The sequence below is a fragment of the Stegodyphus dumicola genome, chromosome 12, assembly GCF_044657685.1.
Source record: "Stegodyphus dumicola isolate Sdum_Otavi_A_Nest chromosome 12, ASM4465768v1".
In the NCBI taxonomy this organism is placed as follows: domain Eukaryota; kingdom Metazoa; phylum Arthropoda; class Arachnida; order Araneae; family Eresidae; genus Stegodyphus; species Stegodyphus dumicola.
Window position 1 is genome coordinate 68,165,294 of NC_140779.1, and position 27,395 is coordinate 68,192,688.

The 27,395-nt window shown below is 33.9% G+C and overlaps 1 protein-coding gene across 2 annotated transcripts in view; it reads right to left on the reverse strand.

Annotated features, from left to right (window-relative positions):
• The window catches only part of LOC118201934 (rab-like protein 6), a 100,529-nt gene that overhangs the window by 70,059 nt on the left and 3,075 nt on the right, over positions 1–27,395 (reverse strand). Inside the window, exons 1-2 of one of the 2 annotated variants that reach the window (XM_035374090.2) lie at positions 2,540–2,685; positions 1,823–1,982 (exon numbers count right to left, since the gene is read on the reverse strand). In XM_035374090.2, the coding sequence (XP_035229981.1) occupies positions 1,823–1,949 (127 nt within the window). In that variant the 5' untranslated portion in view covers positions 1,950–1,982; positions 2,540–2,685. Of the gene's footprint in view, positions 1–1,822; positions 1,983–2,539; positions 2,686–27,395 lie in introns of those variants that run through there. The other variant, XM_085806519.1, reaches the window with a different exon arrangement.

Below are 27,395 nucleotides of genomic sequence, written 5' to 3' on the forward strand. Positions count from 1 at the left end.
CACATTTCCTTCATTGCATGTTACATCAATCTTTGAAATGATTTATATTTCACCTAAAATTAATTTTTACCTTTATATTTTAATTTAGAAAATGGTACTTACATATTTTCTATTCGATCATGAAAGTTGGCTACCACTGAACCACAAAAGTTAACGGATATCCTGCTAAAGTTATGCCAATAAATCCTGCAGAATCTTGAGCTACACTTCTATCTGTAACGCTTGTAATAAACCAGCATTCTTCAGTTTCTCAGCATAATTCACCATGCTGAGGAAGTACCCATTTCATTTTTGCCCTTTATAAAAAGCATTCTACTATTTCAATTTTACTGGAAAGCTCTGTTTAAGAATGCTACGAGTTCCAATTTATTACTGTTTTGTTGGCCATATCTCAGCTATTCTTTTCCCCATTCAACAAATGTTAATTCTCTCAATCAGCATTAAACGACTCAGAGTGCATTCACAAATCTATGTGGCTTATTAATTATAGGAGTTATATCAGACTAGATTAATAGGAGTTATATCAGACTAGATTAATAGGAGTTATATCAGACTAGATTAATAGGAGTTATATCAAACAAAAGTGCAGATGCTGTGAATGTGTTCAAAAGTCATGTTTATCCATATTGGCATTAAATCACGTCGCTTGGTGACAGTTCCACGATCAATGGGATAATATGTACGTACGTAGAAAATTTTGAACTTTTCATTGAAAAATAACTAGCAATATCCCAAGGAAAGGACTTACAAAAATTGTAAATATTAAAATTACAATTCAATAGCTATCAACAGTTAATTATTTCAATTATTTAAGGTTTAAAACATTAAGATTTAGAAAATGTTAATAAGCAATACACAGAGCATCCCAAAATGATAGAATGCATTTTATTTGTGATTTGGAGGGACATGAGTAATCTTATATACTTGTATATTACTGTTCTTGAAAGCCAGTGCATGCAAATTTATTTTGGCCATTTTTGTTGAAGGTGTCTAGTCCTTGATAAAGTCATGGATCTCAAGGGGTATTGCATATGTTTTAGAGGCATATTTTGTTTTTCAAAACTCATCATTGCAGCACAAAGGAAATTCAGACAACTATTCAATAAACATGAATACTATCATCTTCAATAACCACTATCATCCTGGAATGTGATCCACTGTGCAGTAAAGAACTTTTGAGAAAAAAAAATTGCCAACAAAAAGAAGTACCCTGAATTACTTCAACACTCTCAGCTTCATGACACAGTTCAAAATCTTGCAAATGCTATACAACGGATTCAACACAAGTTTTTATACGTCAGCTGTCTCACAAACTGAATGTTCCCAACAGGATTATGAGAGAAAACCTGTATCTGTAGAAGGTACAGATTGCAAAGCAGTTGCTCCCGTCAGATATGCTAAGTCAAAAAACCTTATGAGATATGCTCTTGGATAAGTGCAACAAGGACAAAACATTACTTCAGCACCTAATCTCATCAAATGAGGCACATTTCTGTTTATTTGCTTACGTTAATAAGCAAAACTGTAGATCTGGGGGTGGGATATACCTTCCTCCCAGAATACTCTCCCTCAAAATTGGGAGTGGAACTGAGCTAAAGTCAGGCAGTCACCTATATAATGTTCAAGGCTCTTGCCACAGTAGATGCCATGGGCTGATCATTGTCAAACTAGTGAGATTAGTAACATCAGATTGGCATATTCTGCGAATTTGATGAATGTGTAACTAATATTTTTCATCTCAACTCATTCAAAGCTATCCTGTACTCTAATAATTAAATAGATTTAAATTAGAAGCCAGTTTCAGATTACAAAATAAACTCACTGTTATACTGTACTCCTTTTGCAAATTTTCTCTGAAGTGACAATCCCATCGTCTGAACACCGGGTGGTGGCAGTACTTTAGATGAACCATCATGACTGCTTACAAGTTTCTTCAACGCAGTGAACATTGCATATGAATAAAATTAAAAGTAACGTTGAACCTATAACATAACATTAAAAATATTAAGACCATGATTTTTCAAATGCATACAAATAAAATTATTACACATATTTGACATTTAAAATCATACCCATCTGATAAATAAAATTAGATTTTATAATTTACAAAACTACATTGATAGATTTGGTTTTATAAAAATTAAAATATCCTATCACAATCTGGCTGTCCAATGAGCTTTCAAGCAAAAATCTGAACACAGCTATGAATGTGAGAAATAGTTATGCATACCCAGAACAGATACATGCTATTGTAGTAATTAGTGAATTTCATATTTATGTAGTACACAATCTACCATCTTTTGTTAGTTATTTATTTCTTCCATGATACCACTAAAACACTATTTTTAAATATGAAAATAAATATATAAATAAGAATATATAAATAAAAATGATTCTATTAATTAATTCCATTAAATTTTAATTCTTTCGAATTTTACGAAACAAAAACAAGAGTGATTCTTCAAACAGCAATTTTTATGAGGTGTAAAGCTGTATATATTATAAATGTCGCACAACATGGCGAAAAAATAGTCATTACTTTTATTAACAGATCTTCACCATGCTTCTTCAAGATAATGTGAAAGAATTGTGTGTACTTTGCATGTCATGTAGAATCTTTAGCTTCAAAATCTTCCGGTATGATTCAATTGAGTATTTTTGCTGTATACAGGATTGACAGAGTTCTTTTAATGGTTTACAATTTGATGATCATATCCTAATCAGTCCAGCCCCTTAAAAGGTCTTCATCTCTCATTATAATTGAGCCATGTAATTACTTCTCACTGAATTATGGGTAGTAGCATTGCAGCATCTCTTCACTATTAGCTACATAAAATAAAATATTCAACAACTTTCATATTCAAATGTGCAACAAAATGGCAGGAAAAAGAAATGATTAAAATATCAACCAATTTTATTGGCACCATCTAAAAAAAATAACTAAATAAATAAATTAGATCACATACTACATCTTCAGCATGAATTATGCTTCCCAAACAGACAGTTATGCTGTAGCATGTTACAGCTAATGGTAGGCTTTCAATTTATCAGTAGGCTTTTAATTTATCAATTGCAACTTTTCAGTTTCTTTAGATAGATGAATTGAGCCAAGTCAGTTGAAAAGCATTCTAATAAATCTCTTTTACGCTCACTTACTCTAAATCTGTCCTACAAGCAGTGCCTTACACATGTCCGTACTAGATTATATACTATACATCCCAGAACATGAAGCAATTTTGAAAAACATATGTGACAAGATTTTCTTTCAAAGATGAATGTCTATAAAAAAAGGGAGACGGGCAATTTTTTTTACAACACAAAGATTCCATACTCCTAAGTAAACTAACAAGCCTGCTGTATTTTTTAACTTTTGATAATTGATTCTTATGTATTTTTTAAATCTGAATCTGAAAATGACCTTTATTCATTACCATCACATCAAGATTTTTGGCAAATCCAAAATTTCAAAATTGTTAAAATGTCGAAAAATTATGAAAATATGAGACTTTAAAACAGACATAAGAATGTTCCCCCCTTATAATTTATTCTTTTTTTTGCTTATACTAAGCATTCTTATAGAAAAATAGTTGAGGTCTCATGGAAGAAGGGAGTCCATTCACCCTTTCAATTTTCTAATGAAAATTGCTACAGTCAAAAGTCTTTAATCCAGACTCGTCGGGACTTCGACGATTCCGGATTATAGATCATCAGTTTAAATCTGGTAAGATGACATGCAGAAATTATAAAATTAAAAATATGAAACTGTAATTTATAAAATAATGAGCAATTATGATCTAAAGGGTATCAAAATTTACGAAAAAAGAAGCTTAATATTTATTTGTTTACTTTATTAAACATTTCTTTCAACGTGCGCATGCGTAAAGCATACATTATGCATAGCCGAAATTAGAAAATTGCAACCAGAAAACTACACTCATGTCCATAAATTAAGGATAATTCGGAGTCACGCGGAAATCGAACTCTAAAATAAATATGTCACCTGTAAAATCACTACACACATCTTCAAGAATCATATGCAAATTTCAGGAAGTAACCAGATGACACCGATGGTACGTCACAATGACGAGAGTGTAAGAGAGTGATATATAAGGAATACAGGCAAAGAAGTAAAATTGTTCTCAGGCGCTTTATAAGCATTTCAGTGCAATAACCGAATAGTTATGACACAAAGGACGCATTTGGATGATTTTTTACTTGGTAGAATTATCGGCCGTCTGGAATGTGGACGTACCCAACTGGAAGTATCAGACGAATTTGGAATTGCCCAGAGGGTCATCTCCAGGCTTTGGCAACGATTCCCAGAAGATGGTAATGTGAGTAGACGTTACAGCACAGGTCGGCCCAGAGTTACAACGAATGAGGACCGGTATTTGGCAGTTACTGCCGAAAGAAGCAGGCGGAACACAGCCTCAGACCTGTCTCATCAGCTCTCTTCAGCCACTGGTACGACAATTTCAAGGCAGACCATGCACAGACGCTTAGGGCAGATTGGTCTATATGCTCGTAGACCTGTCAGATGCGTTCCACTTACTGCAACTCACTGTCACCTGCGGTTAGCCTGGAGTAGAGAGCATGCACTGTGGACACCGCAACAGTGGGCTTGTGTGATGTTTCCCGACGAGTCCAGGTTTAGCTTCCAGTCTGATTTTCGCCGGACTTTCATATGGAGAGCTCCAGGTACCCGTTACCACCAAGAAAACATCATTGAACGACACCGTTACGGTGGTGCAGGAGTGCTCGTTTGGGATGGAATTATTCTGGGTTCCAGAACTGACCTGCATGTTCAAATTGGAACCATGACAAGCCAAATCTATCAAGATGTCATTCTGGAACAACATGTACGTTTGTTTCAGGGCGCCATGGGCGCACAATTTGTGTTTATGGATGACAACGCCCGTCCTCACCATGCAAACATCGTAAGTGAATGCCTTCAACCGGAGGATATCACCCATATGGACTGGTGAGTATTCTCACCAGACTTGAATCCAGTAGAGCACGTGTAGGACATGCTTGGCCGACGAGTTGCAGCCTGTCAACCTCCTCCTACATGTCTAGCGGAACTTCGGAGAGCATTGCTTTTTGAGTGGTGTAATATCCCCCCCAAGATCAGATCGATAATTTGATACTCAGCATGCCTAGGCGTTGTACGGGCTGTATTGCATCGTCTGGGAAACGTACAATGTATTAACAATCATACTAACCATGTCATATTGATTTTTTGTAAGTAGGTTTTTTTTGTGATTTGCTCCAGGGAGAAAAAAATCGCTAATTTTTTTAATAATATCAAACATATAGCATCTTTTTTTTTTTTTTGCTCTTTACCTTTTGTTTAATAAATAAGCTTTACAAATAAGTCAAATTTGTTTTGCTTCTAACTCTTCCTTTGCCTGCTTTTGCATTATCCTTAATTTATGGAGATGAGTGTATTTGATTTGTATTCGTGATATTTATAATGACGAGGAATTTGATTTAAATCATATCAAAGACGGAGTACATCGAGATAAAATACTAAATTTAGTAAGGAATTATAAGCCGAATAAAATAAAAACATCTGCCCTGAAGATAACGATAGTGCTGACAGATCAACTTCCAGTTCATTGCGCGCCGCGACGTCCCCCCCCCCCCCGCAGAGCAGCGTGAAATTGATAAACAGATTTCGGAACGGTTAGATAAACAAAGGATATGTCTTTATCCATTTTTTTGTAGCAATTCCACTTTTTGTTTGATGGACATCGGAAACATACTTTCGTTTTGTAGATCCTTTGGGAGCTCCAGCATCGAAAATTCAAATTTCGAATTCAAATTCAAATTAATTGAAAGTCCAAGTTTACTTTTATAAAATTGCTCTTACAGTCTGCAAAAAATAATAAGCCGGATCCAATTCGAAGATTAAGGAACAACGCAATCATCAACATTAACTGAAATAGATAATTAGATAATTTTAGCTTATACCGTCCGTTACACATTAAATGTGCACGCGAAAACGTATTCTGCGCTTGCGCAGATGCATATGCGCAGTCGTAAAGGTCTTGCGCGCACGCGTAAATGCCTATGCGCATGCGTCAATGCGGTGCATGCGCAGAATGATTTTAGCTTTGAGATCCGGATTATGGGTGTCCGAATTAACGACTTTTGACTGTATAAATGAGCCTAATTTTATACATTTTTAATTTATTTCCATTAGTTTTCTTTAACTAAAGAACATTCAGAATTGTTTGTTCAAGGCTTAAAGAGAAGAATAGGCTCATACCTACGACTTCATTTTCCCAGTTCAGGTACAGAGAAAAGAGCTTTCTTACATATTTTTCAAAGAAGAAAACTTCATCTTCTTCACTCATGTATGTGGACTCTTGAATCAATTTAGCATTCCATATGAAAATACTAACTATTAATAGATTCATCAAAAGAAGCCTCTAAAGTTATCCTTCTTTGCAATGCTTACTTATGCATTACATATGCAGTGGCGTAAATATGAGTATGCAGGGAATGCCGTCACATAGGGGCCCGAAGACTTAGGGGGCCCTAGAATGCAGGGCTGTGGAGTCGGAATTGGGCAGATTTTGGGGTAAAAGGTGTCGGAGCTGGAGTCGCTAAAAACAGGTCGATTTCAACTCCAGTTTTTGTTGGACAGTTTGAATTTGAAATTAAATTAAAATGAATTGAAAAAAATTAATGACAAGCTGAGTTATTATTTTTATTTACAAACTGTATACATTAATAAATAGTTATTTTCTATTTTATTGACATATTAATAAATAAAGGATGGATATTTATCCTTATTTATATATAAGGATGGATGTGATATTTGCCATTAGCAATTAAACTGATTCATTTTAGTTACAAATCTTACTGGTAAATTTAGGTAAGCAGCAATAGCAGCAAGAACTCCTAAAATTGATGCCATTCTTAGGAAGCGAGCAGGAAAAGGAGCAATTAATGATCAAGCAACGTGATAAGGAAGTACATATTTGATGATAAAGAGTTTTTAGAATTAAGAACTTTTTTACAAGAAGTAGATAATTCTAATGTTTCACTAACAGAAAGACTGTGGAATGATCTTGCAGAATTGGAAACTCTTCTTTCTACACCGTATATAGCCATAAAAAAAGCTGCAATATGAAGAATTGACAGGTGGTGAGAATGGAAGAATGGGATGTTTGTTCTTTCTGAAATGGAGGATTTATTGCAGAAGGAATCATTTCTTCAATAAAGAAAAGAGAAACTAGTTTGCTAGACTATGAGACCTTGCTGGGTTCAATATATGTAGATCCGAAACACCGAATTTTCTTGGATGGCAAACAAATTAAAAAGGCAAAGAAAATCATATATGAACTTTCATTAAGAATGAAATTATTCTCAGAACAATTGGAGAAATCGAATCAGGACAATCAAACTGCAGACATTGCAATCGAGTCTCTATCATCCTTTTCTAGTGATGAATTAGGTTTTAAGAAATATCTTTGGATAATATTGAAAAGGCTAAGGCAAAGCGAATGGAAATAAAGAACTAAGAGCCTTTAGTTATAAAAATGAAAAAAATACAAACAAGATTTCTACACGTCCTTTGAATAAATAGAGAAATATGATTGTGCTTGAATGACACCTCTTTTAGAACTTATAAAGATCAATCCTGAAAAGTTAAAAGAAGTAGCCCTAACAGTAACAGCTCTTCCTCCTACTCAAGTTATTGTGGAAAGACTCTTCTCAGCTCTGAAGTTTATCAAATCGGATCTATGGGCCTCCAACAAAGAAGATCTTGCCGAAGCTATACCGTTTCTTAGAAATAACTAATGCCAGTTTTTCTATTTCATAATAAATGCTAATTAATATAAATAATTTGCTATGCCATCACTTTTTTTTTCTGTAGCATCTATTACTTCTTTTATATTCAAAAAATAAGCTCTAATCCATGCGTACATGTTTACATATATATATGAGGGAGTTGGAGTCGGTCATTTTCCCTACCGACTTCACAGCCCTGCTGGAATGTCCTGCTGAATTACATTTATATGTTTAAATTTAAAAGAAGATGGATGTGTATAATAGAATCCATCTTTTTTTAAGCTTTTAAGGAACCCCTACGCCCTCATATGTGTATATATGAGTATATATATATATATATATATATATATGGTATCATATATGATGCAGATAGGAGGCCCTTGCAAGCAGATAAAACAGCTGCAAAGTGATAAGTGATAAAGCTGTATGCTTTTGTTTGCATTCCCCTCCAGAGGAGACCTTTGAAGTCATTTCTGAATTTCTTTAGGCGAGCACGTGACAAAGGCGGCAAAAATGAAGATAGATAAAGTCAAACCACCTGAAGTTTATTATAGTTATAGAATTCCCAGAAATTCCAGTTTTAGTTAAAGATTTTATATTGCAAACATATGTGAAATTTTCTCGTATACGAAAAATGCGAGTTGGATGAGGCAAAAATTACTACTTCATTTGGGCGCTGTAGACTTCACATTAGTTCTTGTTTCTTATTTTATGCAGTTACTTTATTTACATTTGTATCTCATGATAATGGCTCATTTTAGATGAAAATTTTAAAAAAGAAATAAAATCTTTTTCTTTCTTTCTATTTTTGCTTCCTACTCTTACAGTTTTTCACATTTTATTTTTCAGCAATAAGAATTAAATAGTTTATAACTCTTCAGACGCACATTAATTTCAATATTGCTTTTTGTGTATATAATTTTGGGAAAAAATGTTTATGCCTGCCTCTTTGCCTACTTATTTTTTAATCTCGTAAAGAAATCCTATTCGATATGACTTAAAACTACTGATATTTGAAATTTTTGAACCACACAGAAGAAATAATACGTTGTAACGAATGACAATTATCGCAATATTTGACCTAAAACAGACTCTCATCAATTGTAGTCCTTTCCTTTTATACTGGTCATTGTAACAGAGAGGACTGTGTTAACATTTCTAACATGTTTTCTTAGAATCTAAGTATTTAGATATTCACTTTCCAAATCAAAGAAAATATAAAGGGGACAGACAACAATCAACTAAATCACCTATTTGACACAAACAATGAATGTTTTCCTGAAAAATGAAGAGACCCAATAGAAGATTTTAATAATCATATAGGCCAAATAAGAAAGTTACTTAAAGTGAGATATTTCTAAAAGTTTCCCATAAAGTCTTTCTCTGAAATTTTCTTTAAATGTTCTGTCTGAAGAAGACCTTTCTGTATGTATTTTTATTAGATATATATTTTACGTATAAGTGCATCTAATCAGAAACGAGCCAAGGTTTTGCCAAGTACTGAATCTTCGTAAAGTTTGCACATGGAAAGTTTCATGGGAAAACTTTAAATAATTAAAATATAATGAATGATTTATTAATAAAAAATTTGCCTCCATAAAATCTGTATAAAATAATTTACACAAACCTTCCCTCTATGTGGAAGTGGTTTTCATAATATTATGCAATTTATTTTATTGGATATATATGCTCAGAATCAATATGTAGTAAAATAAGCTTACAGAGCCTTTCTCAAACATTCTGTGTTGTAGCAAACGAATTAAAACGTGTCGTCTTTCCAAATTCTGTGAGAAAGCTCTTCAGTGAATTCGAAATAGACATTCAGTCTACTTTCAGTACTGATAATTTTTTTCGAAATAGACATTCAGTACTGATAATTTTTACAAGAGAAATTTGGGCAAATTTTTTTAAACTATTGGTTTTATTTTTGTTTCCTACTATAAAAATAAATATTCATTCAAGAATCAAACTCAGGATGTAACTACAACCTTACTTCCTCAGCAATTGGGTTAGAGGTACATAAAGTGTTTGAACAAGAGATGCATAAAACATTTAATTTTAGTTTGTAATAATAAGTTTTCAATACAAATGAAATGATTCATAAACCTCTATGAGTTTAATAAAATAAAACCACAACTACAAGAAACTGACATCATTAAAGGTAGATTTTTATTTAAAAAATCATATGAGTTTACTTCTCTAAAAGGAAGCCTTTCCAAACTATAGTTACACGATAATTAAATTACAATTACAAGAATTAAATTACAAGTTGCCTGAAAACAGGTATAATCATTTTTTTTTGCATACCGGTGTTATTTTAATTTTATGTAACTATTATTATTAATTTCATGTAACTATTGTTATTTTAATTTTATGTAACTACTTTGTATATTATTTCATTTCTATATATTTTGTTATTATGATAATATAAATTATGTTATATTTCGTTACACTGGTTCACTATAAACGGCCTATCCCATTTCAAATTGCTGCCACTTAATATTATTGACCTGCATTATTTAAAGTAATTAAAGAATGAAGTTTTCGCATGTATGAATGAGTGTTTCTCGCTTTTTGAAAAAGCGACGGTACCTAATTAAGCCATTAGATTTTGAATAACAAAGTCCTCCACCCGAATATGTGCACCCGGAAGCCTAAATTTTGAATTTCCAATTTGCCTTATTATTTATTTCATACTTTTAAAAATTTTTGATTAACAAATTTAACGATATGAAAGCAAGCAGTGATAATATTGTTCGAAATAAAACATTTTTATTTCAGCTCACGAGATTGTTGCCAATCGAAAAAATTTAAGTTATTTATTTATCTTTCAATTTTAATTAACAAACTCGACTCTATGAAAGCTATATGTTGCCGCTGCCAGAAGTAATTTTGTTTATCTTCCACTTGCCAGTGTGTTGCTCTTCAATGAAGACTAAAACACTTTCATATTTAATCTGGAAGGTTACTGAATAATTATCTAAGTGATTTAAAACCAATTAGCGCTGTTCTTGAGAATATTTTTTCTTGTTTTTTAATGTGTTTAATTTAAATAAACATGTTTTAAAACTATGACATGTTTAATTAGAACTATTCAATATTTTTATGACATTATGTTAGCTGGACACATTAAAATCATCATATACTTTTTCTTTCTTAAGATAACTACTAGGCGACTGGCCCCATCAGAGTCTAGTTTTGAAAGAAATGATGTAGCGATTAAAAAAGTATGTATAGCAAATTCAAACACTCTATCTGGAATTCTAAAAATGTGCTGATTTTTAAATATATTGTGATTTTGCTGTTGAATTATATTTTCTGTAAGTCAGATGAACGTGATACTTAATTAATAAATTTCACAAATAGAAAAGTAACAATGAAAAGACACATACACACATACAAATTTAGCCATCTTTTATTGAGATAACTGAATATTGATATAATGAACTGGAAAAAAAACTGAAATGAATATAAACATTTACGGTAACACTTAACATTTACGGTAACACTGCATCTGGAGTTCTAAACATTTGCCATTATTCAGCTTTTAAAAATTTTGTGATTTTGGTGTCGAACTGTATGTGGCGTAAATGTGAAGAAAACGATGCTTAATAATAAAGCTAAAAAAGACAAAAGAAAAAAGAAAGGTCCAGTTAGCAGGAGTGCAACAACATGCTGGTAGACTGCGTGCTCAGTGAGAGCGTAAAAAACCTTAACAAACCCTTCTGGATGTCCGTTAAAAATCTAAAACCTTTAATTTTTTTTTTGGAGTATCTAAATTTGGGTGGAGGGGGAGCCTCAGGAAAATTTTTTGCATAGGGGCACAAGAGTTCTAGTTACGCCACTGTACATACGCATCATATGCATCAATACCCGTAAAACATTGTCTGTTTAAAAGAGCATTACAAAGATTTGGAATTCATTCTCGATAAAATTAAATACGATGATCATAAATAGATTATGTGCAATAATTTCAAAATAATATTCCTCCTCCTAGTAGAAAGAACAAGGAGAGTACACAAAGTTTTCTTGTCCCTTTTGTATGAATGGGACAACAGAAACAGAGAAAACTCATTGGATAGAGAAAGATTGACCAAAAAGAGCTTCTTTAGAATCTAGAACCTAAATGTGCTCCGAAAAGCTCTAATAGATCTCAATAAAGTTTTCCTTCGACTTGTTGTCAACTGCCAAACTAAAAGAAGTTGTCTTTACTGGTCCTGACATTAGAAAATCTGTTGACTTCTACAAGTTAGGCTTGATAAAGCAATTTCTCTAAGTTGGTTGGTTGATTGGTTGACTTTTAATGGCATAAAACCTTGAAGGTTATTATGCACCAGACGAATGGTGAATAAAATCCAAAATGCACAAACACACTGTATAAGATGAATTGTTCAAAAGAACCTGTAATGCTGATGAAGGCATGGAGAAATGACTTTGAAAAAGATCTAGCAACAGGTAGAGCAGTATAACAGGAAAAAAATTTCAAATCATATGGTAAAAAGAGATGTTTTTTAAAAATCTTATGAGGTTGATGTGAGAGTTTCTTCCAATGAGATCTGTTAAGTTAACATTCATAGAATTAAAATGATATTCATGTTTCTGACTAAAAGCAGGACAGCAGGTTAAAATGCGATTGACTGAAATGGGAATGTTACAAGTGCCACAAAAAGACTCATTATCTCCTTTCAAGAAATACTGATGTGTCAGTCTGCAGTGACCAATTCGTACGTGAGTCAGCAGTACATCCTCCTTTCGATTCCCTCTTCATTCCCAATACTCCAAATTGGGTTTTACCTGCCTTAATTTGTTCATGTCTGGCATTCCCAGTGTTCTTGCCACCTAGACAAGATTTTTGTTCTGATGTAATTCCGTATGTCTGTAAAAGGGACATCATTTTCAGAGATAATATCAGCAGATTTTACTGTGGCATTGGCGAGTTCATTGCCTTTGATGCCAGCATGTCCAGGCACCCAGCAGTACGCAATAGAATAACCTGCATTTCTCAAACGGAGGTGTGCTTTTAAAATTTCTAAGACCAAAGGGTGGCTAGTATTTGTATTTATTGATTTAAGAGCCCTCAGAGAGTCAGAATAGATGATGAACTTTCTGCTATTCTGTTTAGAGATAAAGATTAAGGAATTCAAAATGGCAAACGTTTCTGCAGTAAAGATGCAGCCTTATGAAATTTCCTACTCTTGATTTCTTTAACAAAAACAAAAGCTGCCCCGACATGATCATGATCCTTTGATCCACCAGTAAAAATATCTTTATAATGACTGCTTCTATGCTCTAAGAAAATTTGTTGATATTGGACATCATTGGTACTGCTCTTCTTAAGTTCTCCAAAAATGCTAAGTAGGGGAATATTCACTTCTTGCCAGGAAGCAATACCATAAAAGTTAAAGCTTTTGGGATGCAGATTCTTTAGGTTGAATTCTTCAATCAGTGAGTGAATGTGAAGATCAAAAGGTGGGATACATGAAGGATGTGCTTGGTAGATATGCCAGTACTGATCAGGTGTCATGAGTCAGACAGGATGTTCAGCCTGTGACATTACTTTAAAATGAAGATCAATGGACAACTGCTTGCGTCTGAATTCCAGAGATGGTTCAAAACACATGACATGTAAACTTTGGACTGGAGATGTTCTGAAAGCTCCAAAGCAAATCCATAGCACTTGATGGCAGAGTGGATCCAATGTCAGTAGCACAGAAGGTCTTGCTAATCCATAGATAACACAGCCATAGTCAAGTTTGGAATGGATTAAAGCTCTATAAATGCAGAGCATAGAACAACGTTCTGTTCCCCATGAAGTATTGGCCAGCACTTTTAGTATGTTAAGAGCTTTAGCACATTTTTTTATATTTAAAATATGCAGAAGGAAAATGGCCTTTTTGTCAAATATAAATCCTAAGAATTTTGCTTCTGGCTCAATGCGGATCAAAAAGACGTCAAGATGCAGCTCGGGATCAGGATATAAATTTTTTTTGCGACAGAAATGCACCCAGACAGTCTTCCGGCTAGAAAATTTAAATTCTTGTTTAATTCTTCTTGGACCACTTTATGTTTCTGTTTAGAGCAATTTCTAGTTGTCTCTCAATGTATCTCATATCTTGACCATGACAATAGATCATCAAATCATCAACATACAGGGAACCATGCACTGTGGGAGGAAGTTCTCTTAAAATGGAATTGATTTTCAGGCTGAAAAGAGAGACACTGAGCACTGAACCTTGGGGTACACCTTCTTGTTGTACAAATACTTGAGAAAGCAATGAACCAATCTTAACTTGGAAAGTGTGTCCTTCAGAAAGCTTTGAATGAAGATGGGTAAATTACCTTGCAACCCAGTGCTGTAAAGGTCATGAAGAGTTCTATGCTGCCAAGTCTATCGTACGCCTTTTTCATGTGAAAGAAGATTGAAACCACATGATTTCTTTTCACAAATGCATCACATACTGGGGTTTCTAAAAACAGGGCATTGTCAAGTGAAGATTTTCTCTTACGGAAACCACTTTGGTAAAGCTATAGGCAATGATTAGTCTCCAGATAGTAGGTGAGATGGTGATTTACCATTTTTTCCATGATCTTGCAAAGGAAGCTAGTGAGCGCGACGAGGCAATAATTTAAAGGATTTTTCAGGTCCTTGCTGGGTTTTTCTACAGGGATTACAAAGGCCCTGCACCAGGCAATTGGAAAAATTTGTTCCTTCCATATTTTATTATAAAGAGGAGGACCACTAGAGATTCATAGGGCAGATGCTTTATCATCAAATAACTTATGCCATCAGAACCAGGCCAGGTCCTATCAGTGTGAGATATTACACTTCTTAATTCAAACATGGTGAGATTTTTATTATAAGATTCTGCATTAGGATGGTAAAAGTCAATATGAATCCTTTGGGCATCTTTGTGGACAGAAATTCTTTTGAGTAATTGCTACTGCCAGATACAGCAGCAAATGTATCACCTAAAGCATTGGCTATTTCTTCTCTAGTGCTTATCAACTTTCCATCTTTTTCTAGAACAGAAAAGGAATAATCATTATATAGTCCAGAGGCTTTGCGGACTCTTTCCCAAACCTGTTTGCTAGACACTGAGTAGGTAATAAGCTGCCTATGACTTTTTCTGACTTTCCCGCCTCACTTTTCTTGCATTCGCCTTACCTTTCTTAAAGGCCAGAAAAGTTACCAGTGTTAGATATCAGCAAAAGATATGCCAAGCTTTCTTTTGCTCTCTTGAAGTTTCATGACAATCACTGTTCCACCAGGGTTTAGGGAACTTTGTCGAGGACTTCAGAATACAGAGTTCAGCTGCGTGTACAATAGTATCAGAGATCATTTTTACTGCTGTATTAATGTCCACATCGTTAACCATTTTTTCAGTCAGCACAGCCCAAGATGCAAAAAGAGATCTCAATCAACTTTATTGTAAAGTAAGCGTGGTTGTTTTGAGATCAACAACATTCCTGTAATATTTACAATGACTGGGAAATGGTCACTATCGTAGAGATTCGCCCCTACACTGAAAGAGCAAAAAGGTAGCAGAGATGGAGAACAAAAAACCAGATCAATTGCATGAAATGTTCTAGTCGGCTGATGAAAGTAGGTGTATTTTGCATTATTTAGGAGACAAATAGAAATTATCTTCCATTAATTGTTCGATCTGCCGACCCCTTGTTCCTACTTCCCCATAAGGTACTATGTGCATTGAAGTCACCTAAAAGCAAAAAAGGTTCTGGATATTGCTCTATTATTCTGTCCAACTCTTGCTGATCAGCATGCTCATGTGAGGGTAAGTAAATAGTGCACACTAAGATTGAAAAGCATAAATTAATCTGAACTGCCACAGCTTGAAGGGAGGTCGTCAAAGGGAGAGCAGTGTATGGGGGATTGTGGGAGGTGATAGATAAGGCCCACACCACCACAGGCACAGTACCCAGATGGGTTGTCCTTTCTTACTGTGGCATATCTCTGTATCTTAGCATCTCCGCTTGGTTTTAACAAGGTCTCCTGAAGTGCAACGCAGGCAGATTGATAGATGTTGATTAAATCCTTGATATTATCCAGGTTTCGATGGAAACCCCGGCAATTCCATGAAATAAATGTACCCTTTATGGATGTTTGTTTTGGCGGTGTTGTTTTTTTACTTTCGAGGCAAAAGGTGTTTTGGAAGGGCTAACGCTTGTTCAATGTCCATTTCGTCTGAGTCGTCTAGGCGTCCTGAACTCATGCTTACAATAGAACTTTGACTGGGGGTACTGGGTTTTTGCTTATTTTTCACCTTGATAACATCTTTATGTTTGTTCTGTTGGACATCCTGTTTCCCTTTGGACGCAGTAACCAGCGTACTACTCTCAACATCAGGTTTTTTTTCCTGATTTTTGGTTTCTAGGATGTTCTGTCATTGCTAGTTCTTTTTTCTGTGTGGTTATTATGATTTGCTTTGATATTGATCCGAATGATTTTGTTGTAAATGGGTAAGATAATTAGGTCTTGGCTGATTACAGAGAACAAGTCTTTTGGCTTCTGCAAATGATATCTTTTGTGTAACTTTAATGTTTTCAATTTGTTTTTCTGTCTGCCATTTTGGACATGATCTTGAAAAAGTTAGGTGCTTGCCTTTACAATTTATACATAAGGAGGCAGCAGAGCAACCTTCACTGGCATGGCCTACAATGGAACATCGAGCACATGTGAGGCTACTGTGACAAGAGGTCTTTCCATGTCCAAAGCGCTGACATTGGAAGCAATGCATTGGATTCGGTATACATGGCCTGACTGAACAGTTTAGGTATCCAGCTTTGATGTTTCTAGGCAGATTAGGAGACTTGAAAGTAAGTATGACATGTTTAGTGGGAAAGAGTTGACTGTTTTTCCATATTTTGATCCTACAAGCACCACACACATTTTAATCTGCCAACTCTTTAATGAATTCCTCTTCAATTACTGATGGTGAGTCTATTTCGGAGATTACTTCTCGAGACGAGGTTAGAGAATTAACTTCAACGTTTGCTTGTCCTAATTTAGTTAGTTTCAAAAGACTATTAGACTACTTTCCAGACACAGCTTCTATCAAAAGGTCCCCAGACCGAAGCCTCTTAATATTTTTCAGTTTTCCTACAGAAGACAAAAGATGTTTGTTTATTAGAAAGGGTGACATTTTTTTTTTTTTTTTTTCAATTCTTCAAAGCTGGTTATAATTCCGAGATGTGGACAAAAAGCATGTGATACAGTGCTTTATGTCACCTCTTAGTCTTTTGGTCACAATCGGAGTATCGCATATATTATTGAAGCAGGAAGGTATTATAGTATTCCTATTTAAAAGGAAAAAGTTTCGGGTACGACCGCCCCAGAAACATGAAGCCTAACAAGGTGATGCAGATTTCTACGCCAGGGCTAGCCGGACCTATACGCAAACTGAAGTCCCACAGTCGGCTTTCCTAAAAGCAGGTACTCCCGAGAGCTTGTCCCCAAGCCACTGACACAAGGACTAGTGACCTGCCAGTTTACACCTGTGATGACGACAAATGCTTCCGATTTAACTGAAGCAGAGGCCAAAGTGGTGTGTTGGGGACAGTACCTCACCCCTCAACTACCAGGACCCTCCTTTCCAGTCACACGGGTCTCCACACACGGCAAACACACGGGCAGTTTCCTTACTATTTGAAAAACTAGGGACAAGGCTGTTCCAGTTTCTTATGACGAGCCCGAGCCTCAGAAGAGGAAGAAGGAAAACAAGAAAAGTTGCAGTTAAGAGGAGAGGAGGCAGAAAGGAGGAGAGATCACTGGGGCTCCAGGATTGTGACATCCGATCACCAAGACGGTAATCCCCTGAAGGATCTTCCCCTGCTATGCTTTAGCTGGGCACAATTTCTCTATACCAAAAAGAGGTCATTGTTTCAAGTACATAAGTGATGAATTTCCAGCCTTATCAACTGCCAAACTGAAAGAAGTTGTCTTTACTGGTCCTGACATTAGAAAATGCTACAAGACAGTAATTTTGAGAAAAAAATGGAAGTTGTAGGAAAAGAAGCTTTGAAAACCTTTTAAAGATATAGTAACCGAGTTTCTGGGTAATAAAAAAGACCCAAATTTTAAATCAATCACTGAGAACATGCTGCAGAAGACAACAAATTTAGGCTGTTTCACAAACTTAAAGGTTCACTTCCACCTGAAAATATGGGTACTGTTAGCAAAAGATCGGTGAGAGATTTCGTCAAGACATCAAAGAAATGGAAAGGTGGTATGAAGGAAAATAGACTACTTTGACTGATGACAGCTGAATACTGCTGGATGTTACACAAATATGAATCTCATCAAGAACATAAAAGGAAAAGCATGAAACAGAACATGAGCAGTCCATACAAACTTCAATACATGAAATAAAACTGTTTATCTTACATACATTTTCTTATTATATATAAAAAAAGAATACATTTTAAGAAAAAAACATTTTATGTCTATTTTTAAGTCTTCTGTTTTCAAAATTTTAAAATTTTTTACAGACACCAAAAAAGTTGCGATTTCTGCAAAAAAAAAAAAAAAAAAAAAAAAAAAAAAAGATGTGACAGGAAAATTGAATATCATTTTTTGATGCAGCGCTTAAAAATACAAAAGAATCAATTAGCAAAAATTTAAGAACATGGTACAACCCAAACTTTGCAGGTTTTCATTATCAAACCTAATGATTTTCTTCACTTGTAAAAGCTAATGTCAATAATGATGGGGAAGAAAACTCTTTAATTACAGTCAACTTCTGACTAACCAGGTGGATTAATCATGTTTGGATTAACCATGCCTCGTCTAGAAAAAAAGGTTATTTTTGTTTATTCTGAAATAACGGAAAAATAACTATCATAAGCCATGAGAATAAAGTAAAATTTCTGCGGGAAATGAAATAACAAGAAGAAAATAAATGAGATAATAGCTGTGGATGCAGATAATGTCACTGTGTAACTTAATTGTATATAATGTAGAATACATGAAAATTAACACAATCCATTAAAGTAAACAAATAATTGCAAAAATTAATTTGCAATTAAGCTTCTGTTTTCTAACAATTATGTCAAAATACAAGAATTACAATACAAGAGTATAAGTGAAGTGTGTTCTTGTTTCCAATGTTGATTTATTTTGCACAGCCAAATGAATTTATCCTCCAAATTAAACTGCTTAAAAATATAAGTTAAAATTTAATAATATTTACAAATAATTATAATACAATTATAATACAGATTATTCCCTTTTTTTCTGTCAGATTAACTATGATCTTGGGATTACCCCCATTAATTGACAGTCTGCTCTCTTATCCCATATATCTCGCAAAAAAAAAGCTCAAAACTTATCAACAAGGATATAAGCTGTCATCAGAAGCTTTCCATATAGTGTTACGAGTACACAGTTGTAGGTTTTACTGATTATTCACATCTGCCATCAAGAGATTATCTCAACATTACATGACCGACAATTTTACCAACTGCATTTTTAGCTACCGATTTCGGATATGCAGCCAATACATCTGGTTAGCCTAGATTAGGTTATTTGAATCAAGCAAACACATTAAGACTATCTGTCTAATGGGAAGGGCACCTTTTGGGGAAATTTCTAAGGGAAACTGGCTGATTTTCAGGTTACACATGGGTAAAACCCTGAAAGCCAATCATGCAGCCAGCTCATTCATTTGGGATCAAACCCAGGGGGTATCTTCTAGTATTTGGTAGTCTCAAGATGGGTGCCATCTAACACTTTATAAAAACAATAAATTAAATACACTATTTTTAATAAAAGTTATTGAGAAAAGAGCAATTTCTTATAATATTATATTTTTATAAATGAGAAAATTTGAAGAAAAGAACAACAGTTGCAGAAAACAATACCAAACACACAGAATAATTTGATATTTTTTATATTTAAATAATAATAATAAAGATTTTAATTTTTAAAGATTAATAACTTAAGATCATATAAAGCACTACAATTGTCTGAAATATTTTCAAAGAATTTGTTAGTAAACACCAGCCAGAATTCTAATATCACATTTTTAGCACTCTTTTACAGTAAACAAATTAATCTGTTAGAAACATAGTTAACAAAGCATTTAAAAATACATAGGCAATATTTAAAAATATGTAGGAGGATTCCAAATTTTGGTTTTAGTCAAAAAATAGATATAGTTTATAATAAATAAGCTTAAAATAATATCCCTTGAAAATAACATTATACGATGCAACCAAAAATGTTATACATCAACCCTATCATGAACTACAAGTAAATACTAAAGTAAATTCTCAGTGTTTCATTTATTCGATGTCACTAGAGTATTAGCATCTCATGTATGCATAGCCTAACGTTTAAAATACTTTTTCCCTTAATTTACACTTTATACTTTACTTTCTATACTGAGAAAAAATATATATATTTCTACCGCATGAATGGATACTTAGATCATTTAATCATCTTGCTTACAGAATATTCCAAACCATCATGGAAAATACTGCACATATGAAACTGTCTGTAAGTAAACCTTTCCCTTATAAAATACCTTAAAAAATATAATGTCATCTTACATACAATGCCATTTTATATTTGGACTAATTCCAGAAGTGTCCTCTCTAACCTTCTTCCTAATAGGTTAATTTGTTCGTCCCCATAGCCTTCTTCCTAGTTAACACATGTTGACACCCCCATTCCAGTTTCCCCACCAAATGAATCACTCCCAGAAAGTGTGGGCTGTTTAATTGTTTTTAGTTCTCTGCTTTTTGACCTTCGCTAGTTTATCTTTTTGTTTCTTTTTCCATTTGTTCGTAAGCCCCTAAGCAGGGTATCTAAAGTCTAGCAACCCTAACACCATCCATTCTTTTGGCTTCTGAAGCATTCTGTTGATATGGAAGTTTAAGGAAAGGTATGTTTGTCTTTTGTTTCATAATTTTCTTTGTTTTCATTTAAAAAAAATTAAACTTAGCTTGGTCCAGCAGCTTATTTTTATGAGTATTTTTTGGCATAAATTTAAAATTCACAAAAGGCTAATTTTCGAGTAATTGAGCCTCCCTCTTTTCTATGGCTTTATATAATTCGACTCCCTTGGCTTTATATGATTTGACTGAATAATTTATTTTTCAATTTTGAAGCAAAAATTTTATTCATTGATTCTTGATGTAGAATTTTTCTTCTTGATTTAATTTAGTTTATGTAATTAGTTTCTTTTTCTGCATTCCCCACCCCAATTATTTTTACTATTATTTAGCATTTGTATATAATTTTTAGTCTTATTTGAGTACAAATGCACGTTGGAAAAAGATCTGAACATTTGAGAATTATTAGAATATTGTTTTAAAGAGAAGATTTGGTGCTAAAAAAGCAGTTTTGATTTTCAATGATTCAGAGGAACAAAAACTTGTATTCAGAAATCATTAATTAAGGCTTCACACCATTTTTCCCTTAACTAGTTCTGTTTGAAACGTTAAACAGAGCAGATTAATAAAAAAAGCAATTTTGTTTTGTTATGCACAATGTTCCATAATTTCAAAAAAAAAGCTTCTCTTTTCACATAGTAATTAAAAATTCCATTTTTGAAAGTTTCATTAATTTACGTTTACTCAATTTGCAGAGAAGAAAGGTTAGACCTTCAAACACATGCATACATACATAAAATTTTTTAATGAAGTACTGATAACAGAACAGTTAACTCCTTCACATCCAATCCGCCCAACCCGGCCCTACATTGAAACAACCAGAACCGCCTGAAAACAGCCGAGATTGTAATCTTGTTTTCTTCCCTTCCCCTAAGGTATGCAGTAGCAGGTGCAATTTCCCCAAATGCATTGTATCAGTTTACTGCAGACAGCTTGTCCTAAGAGGTTTCATTATCTTTTGGTCGATTGTGACATTTCGTTGTTGATTCTTTTGTGTACAATGTGCTTTTAAGCTTTAAACAACAATAAAAGAGTAGTTTAAAAATTTAAGGATTATATTTATTTTTAAACAATTAATTCCTTCCTATAAAAATAACAGAAATAAACAAAATTTCAGTCGTGATCATAACAAAGCCGAAAAGGTTTGGTTGGTCTGACATTCAGAAAAGTTTTATAAAGAACGGGGTCAAAGTCTAATGGAATATTCGTTAGAAAGTACAAAGGATGTCAATGGAAATCTTCACACCTATTTTCTGCATTAATGGACGGGGAGGGGAGGAAACTAATGTGAAACTGGGAAACTATTTCGGGCGGTCCGGTATTTTGAGGATACAGGTTAGCAAAGGGTCTGGATACTTCCCATAAACAATGCATACTACAGGATGTTTACAGACAATGTAATTCTGATAATCCCAAATAATATATTATAATGCTATATTCTTGCACATTGTAGCTGGCAGTTCAACTTAAGTCCAATTCTTGATGAACAAGCTGGCTGTATTCATTATGCTTTCATTATTTTCCCCACATGTAATATATATGCAAGCCAGTTTCCATTAGAAAGTTCTTCACATGGACATCCCTCCCTTTAGGCAGATAGGTGTGCTTTGCAATAATCAAATAAACCAAGCACCAGTTTGCAAAATTATAAAAAGCATTTGTTTCCCAAATATCATCAGATACCATTAAAAGTAGTGTGCTTCTGTACTTTTATAGTAAACTACATCACAGAAATTAATTTTTCAGTTTTTTTTTGGGGGGGGGGGGGTTAGTCTCTATTTTAAGGTATCCCTTGTATTATAGCCAAGTTGTTGTTTCATTTATGGTAACCTGAGTAGTTCAATGTTATGATACCCTATTATGACATGAATGATTGTGCAATTATGGTGAATTTGACTGATGGGATATTATTTGTAAGGGATTATTTATGTATTGGATGTTGGTTAGGAAGTGCACTGCTTATTTTGTGCTTTACACTGTAAAATGCCTGCTGGTGGTATGATAAACCTGAAGTTTCTTTGACTGGTGTGTAAATGAAGATTTAAATGGCTTCGTTCAACTCTTGGTAAATTACGCAGTGAGATTTAAGGATTTGAAAACCAGAGCTCATATCAACACTATGGACGGTATGTGGGGTGTAATAAAAACGGATTTTCGAAAGAAATGCCATTGACAGTCCGCCAGTATAGAGAATATTTTTCATTTTTAATTTGGTGAATTTATGTGCCGAAGGCAGTACACAGATTCTAGTTTAGATAATTTAAAATAGTTTTAAGATGCTGCTAAGGAATTCTCTGTGTCTCACATGCAGAAGAAACAAATTTTTAAAAAAGGTATGTCAAGATTTCCCTTTTGTATTGCGTAGATTATATAACATGTACCGCATTTGACGGCATATAAGATGTACTCTTATTTAGAAGGCCACACACAAGGAAAAAAAGGGTTGATCTTTACATTACGGTAACTTGGCGATTTTTTGGCAAAAATTTGGCGACCAACTCCCCTACAGCAACCCTCTATTTTTTTTTCCCCGCCGCCATTTTGTCTTCACGAAGTAAAGACATGTTTCTTTTCTTCTTATCTACTGAACACTTCTTCCAACAATCTACTAGCCGAATTACACTTATGCTAGAAATTTTATCAAACAAAACTGCTTAATCATGACAAATATTCACTGCAAAATTCGGAAAAAGTGCACAATACCATACACCTTACGCGTTTTTCAAAATAACACATACACATAAACCATGTACACGCCGACTTATTTTTACTTAAAAAAACATCCCAGAATTGCACAAAAATGGCATTGCGCACACTCTTCACTATATCCATGTACACTGCTTTTTTCTCATAAATTCGAAAAATTTCACGAAAATACATGACAATTTTCTCAATCTTTAAACCCGGTAAAAAGAACATATATGAAAATACCTGATCGCGAAAAAGTATTCACCCTTTACAAATATGAACATTTCCACATATAAAATAAATAAAATATCCAAAAACTTTTACCTCTAAATCATCTATTACATTATACACGTCACCAACGAATTCATACATGAAGCATTACAAATATTTAGTATCAAATATTTAAATTATTTCCATGCACGTTTATTTCAACTCAAACGTAAACCAAATTCCTACAAGCATAAAATTCACAAAATAACTATCATTTCATTAAAATATCACTGAACCATGTACACGTCGACTTATTTTTACTTAAAAAAAACATCCCAGAATTGCACAAAAATGGCATTGCGCACACTCTTCACTATATCCATGTACACTGCTTTCATCTCATAAATTAATCACAAAAATACATGACAATTTTCTCAATCTTTAAACCCGGTAAAAAGAACATATATGAAATTACATGATCGCGAAAAAATATTTACCCTTTACAAATATGAACATTTCCACATATAAAATAAATAAAATATCCAAAAACTTTTACCTCTAAATCATCTATTACATTATACACGTCACCAACGAATTCATACATGAAGCATTACAAATATTTATTATCAAATATTTAAATTATTTCCATGCACATTTATTTCAACTTAAACATACACCAAATTCCTACAAGTATAAAATTCACAAAATAACTATCATTTCATTAAAATATAATTAAATTCAAAAACACCACTTAAAATATACATGAGCACATACATTCAATTAATAAAAATTACCTTACAATCCTAATTACTTTAAACTAAATCATTGCTAATAACAATTTTCCCAATAATACCAAATTTCTTTCCACCTTACATTTCCAACAATGCATAAAAATAATTAAAAATACTAACTTACCTAATCTCCTTCAGAATCTTCATTACGTGGCGGATACACTTTTCTTCATTCTCTTTTAGAATCTTTAAAATCATACTTATCTTTCAAAGCAAGATACCACGTAAAATAAATAACATAATAAAACATGTTTATTTCTCTCTCACACAACCTTAAAAAACATTTCTTACTATCCTTTTCAATACCACTAAATACCCATTTCGAATTCACTTTACTTACGGCCATGGGATCCAAAAATTCACAAACACTATTTCACACAACACAGAATAAAGCCAAATACAAAATTCCCAGATTTTTCCCCATTAAAGAACAGTAATTCGTCCATTAAAATCACATGACATATCCCATGATCTCTCATTTCCCTCACACAAAATAATGCGTAATCAGAACTAAATACTACTCACATTCTTAACAAAGTCTAACCAACCTAATCTTCTTCCGAATCTTCCTTACATGGTGGATACACTTTTATTATGGATTCAATAAAATTACTGAACGATTTTTTTTTCCGAATTTTTCCTCCAAACTTCCTCTGCTAAATAAAAAGCAAAATTCTCCTTCTCGCAATGCCTAGGAATGGCGCTTTTTATACCACTCCAGGTGCCCTCTATTGTGTTCGTATGCGCACCACTTTCCGGATCTTTAAAATAATACTTATGGTTTACAGCAAGATGCTTAAACCCTTCATCCTCCAAACATTGATATGATTTCCAACAATCTGAAATAATTATACTACCCGGTAAAATATATTCTTTTATAAAACTCAATAAACAATCTTTACTTCTATCTCGCACAACCTTAAAAAAACATTTATTACTACCCCTTTCAATCCCACCAAACACCCATTTTCCTTCCACTCTCCTACCTCTCTCATACTTACGCTTCCCAAACTTACTCTCATCAATTTCCACAATCACATTCATACCACCAAGCATACCCATATCATTTTCGCAAAATTCCACGCACACTTCCCTACAAAAAGAATTCCAATCAGCTGCAGTCCTACTACTAATTTCTAAATCCGAAATCCAATAGTCAACTGGCAATCTATTCACCCAATAATAAGAAATCAATAAAATCTCACCCATACTCAAACGACTTTCAGCAAACCACGTACCCTTCCTTATACTCTGTTTCACAAAATGTGCATTTTCACCAGATTTCTTGCACCGCCATTCAAACTTATCACTAATATCCTTCCTTTCACACAATCTCATTTCATTCCCACATTTTGGATATTCATACTTATCCGCAATTAAACCTACACTCATGCACCATTCAACCAATTCTTTTGAATTATCACACAAACGTATTAAAAATTTTGAATTTACTTTAGACAGCGCCATACAATCCCAAAATTATTCAACCCTACTTCACACAACACACAATGAAGCTTAATACAAAATAATATACATCCACAGATACTTCTCCAAATTCCCCCCTTTTCCGATTAAAGAACCGTAATTCGTCCATTAATATCACATGACATATCCCATGATCTCTCATTTCCCCCACACAAAATAATGCGTAATCGGAACTCAGTACTCCTCACATTATTACCAAAGTCCCAGGTAGTAACCTTTATCGCCTCAAAAATGTCGCCAAACTACCAGTTACCGTAATGTAAAGATCAACCAAAAAAAGTTTCAATAGTCCGTGTGACAGTGCGGTATCACAATAACTTAAAATGTGGTTTCTTTTAGTTCTCACGTTTCGAAGCCAAATAAACAATCATTGAATGCAATTACCAAACATATTTTTATTAAGGAAAATTAACAAATGGCAAGCTATTTTGAACATGATATGCAAATTTCAATAATGAATAATGAATGAATGGCAAGCAATAAATAAATGAACGGCAAGCAATCAAACATAATACTAAATAAAGCGAGAAAAAACAAAAAACACAGATTCAAGAAAAACATTGCCTATCATGAAATTAGACTTTTAATCACTTTCAAAACCATAAAAATCCTTTTCACTATCATCATCATCACTACTGTTTCCGTCATCGCTAGTATCACCTTCTTAATAATTCTGAATAATGCATCGTCTTCTGTTACATCAAGAGCATTACTGATTCCGCACTTCTTAAAGGACTTAACAATTACTTCAGCCTTTATGTCCTCCCAAGAACTTTTTACCCACTCGCACAATTGTGAAATAGAGGGCCGCTTCATTCTACCATATTCATCCTATCTGATCGAGCTTAAAAGAAGTTTTCTTGTGTGCATTTATAACAAACCTATGAAATGCTAGTATTTTTTCTTCATAATCTGCTGGCATTTTCTGTGCAATAGTTGTTTTTGTGCGCATTGATAAGCCTTGCCTTTTTATGAACCTGTAGCACCAGCCCTCAGACCCTGAAAAGTTCTGATTCCCACGTTTTTCTGCAAATCCTTTGGTCTTATTGATTATCATTTTAGTTGAAACACTTATCCCAGATTTCCTCTTATCTATCACCCACATTTTTATGGCATTTTCAAGTTCAGGCCAAGATGGAGCTGGGCATCGAAGGCTATGTTTTTGTTTTTTAGCAGTCTTCAGTTGATCTTCCTGCAGTCGCCAAGTACGTATAATTTTTTTGGTAGGTGGTGGACCGAAATGCTTTGCTGCTGCTCTGTTTCCATGCACTTCAGCGTAGTTTAACACTCCTAGTTTATACTGAATTGTATAGCTTAATCTCTTGTTTCCTGTAGTCATATTTTCCAGGGTATTTTTTTAAAACAAATAGTTTTAAGCACCGATAATGACACATTTATACAGAGTAGCACCAATACCAACACGTGTGTCGGATGAGTCAAAGGAAGTCTATGTAAAGAAGGAAAGGCTCCATAGACGTAATGCGACCGTCAAACCTGTTCAAACTT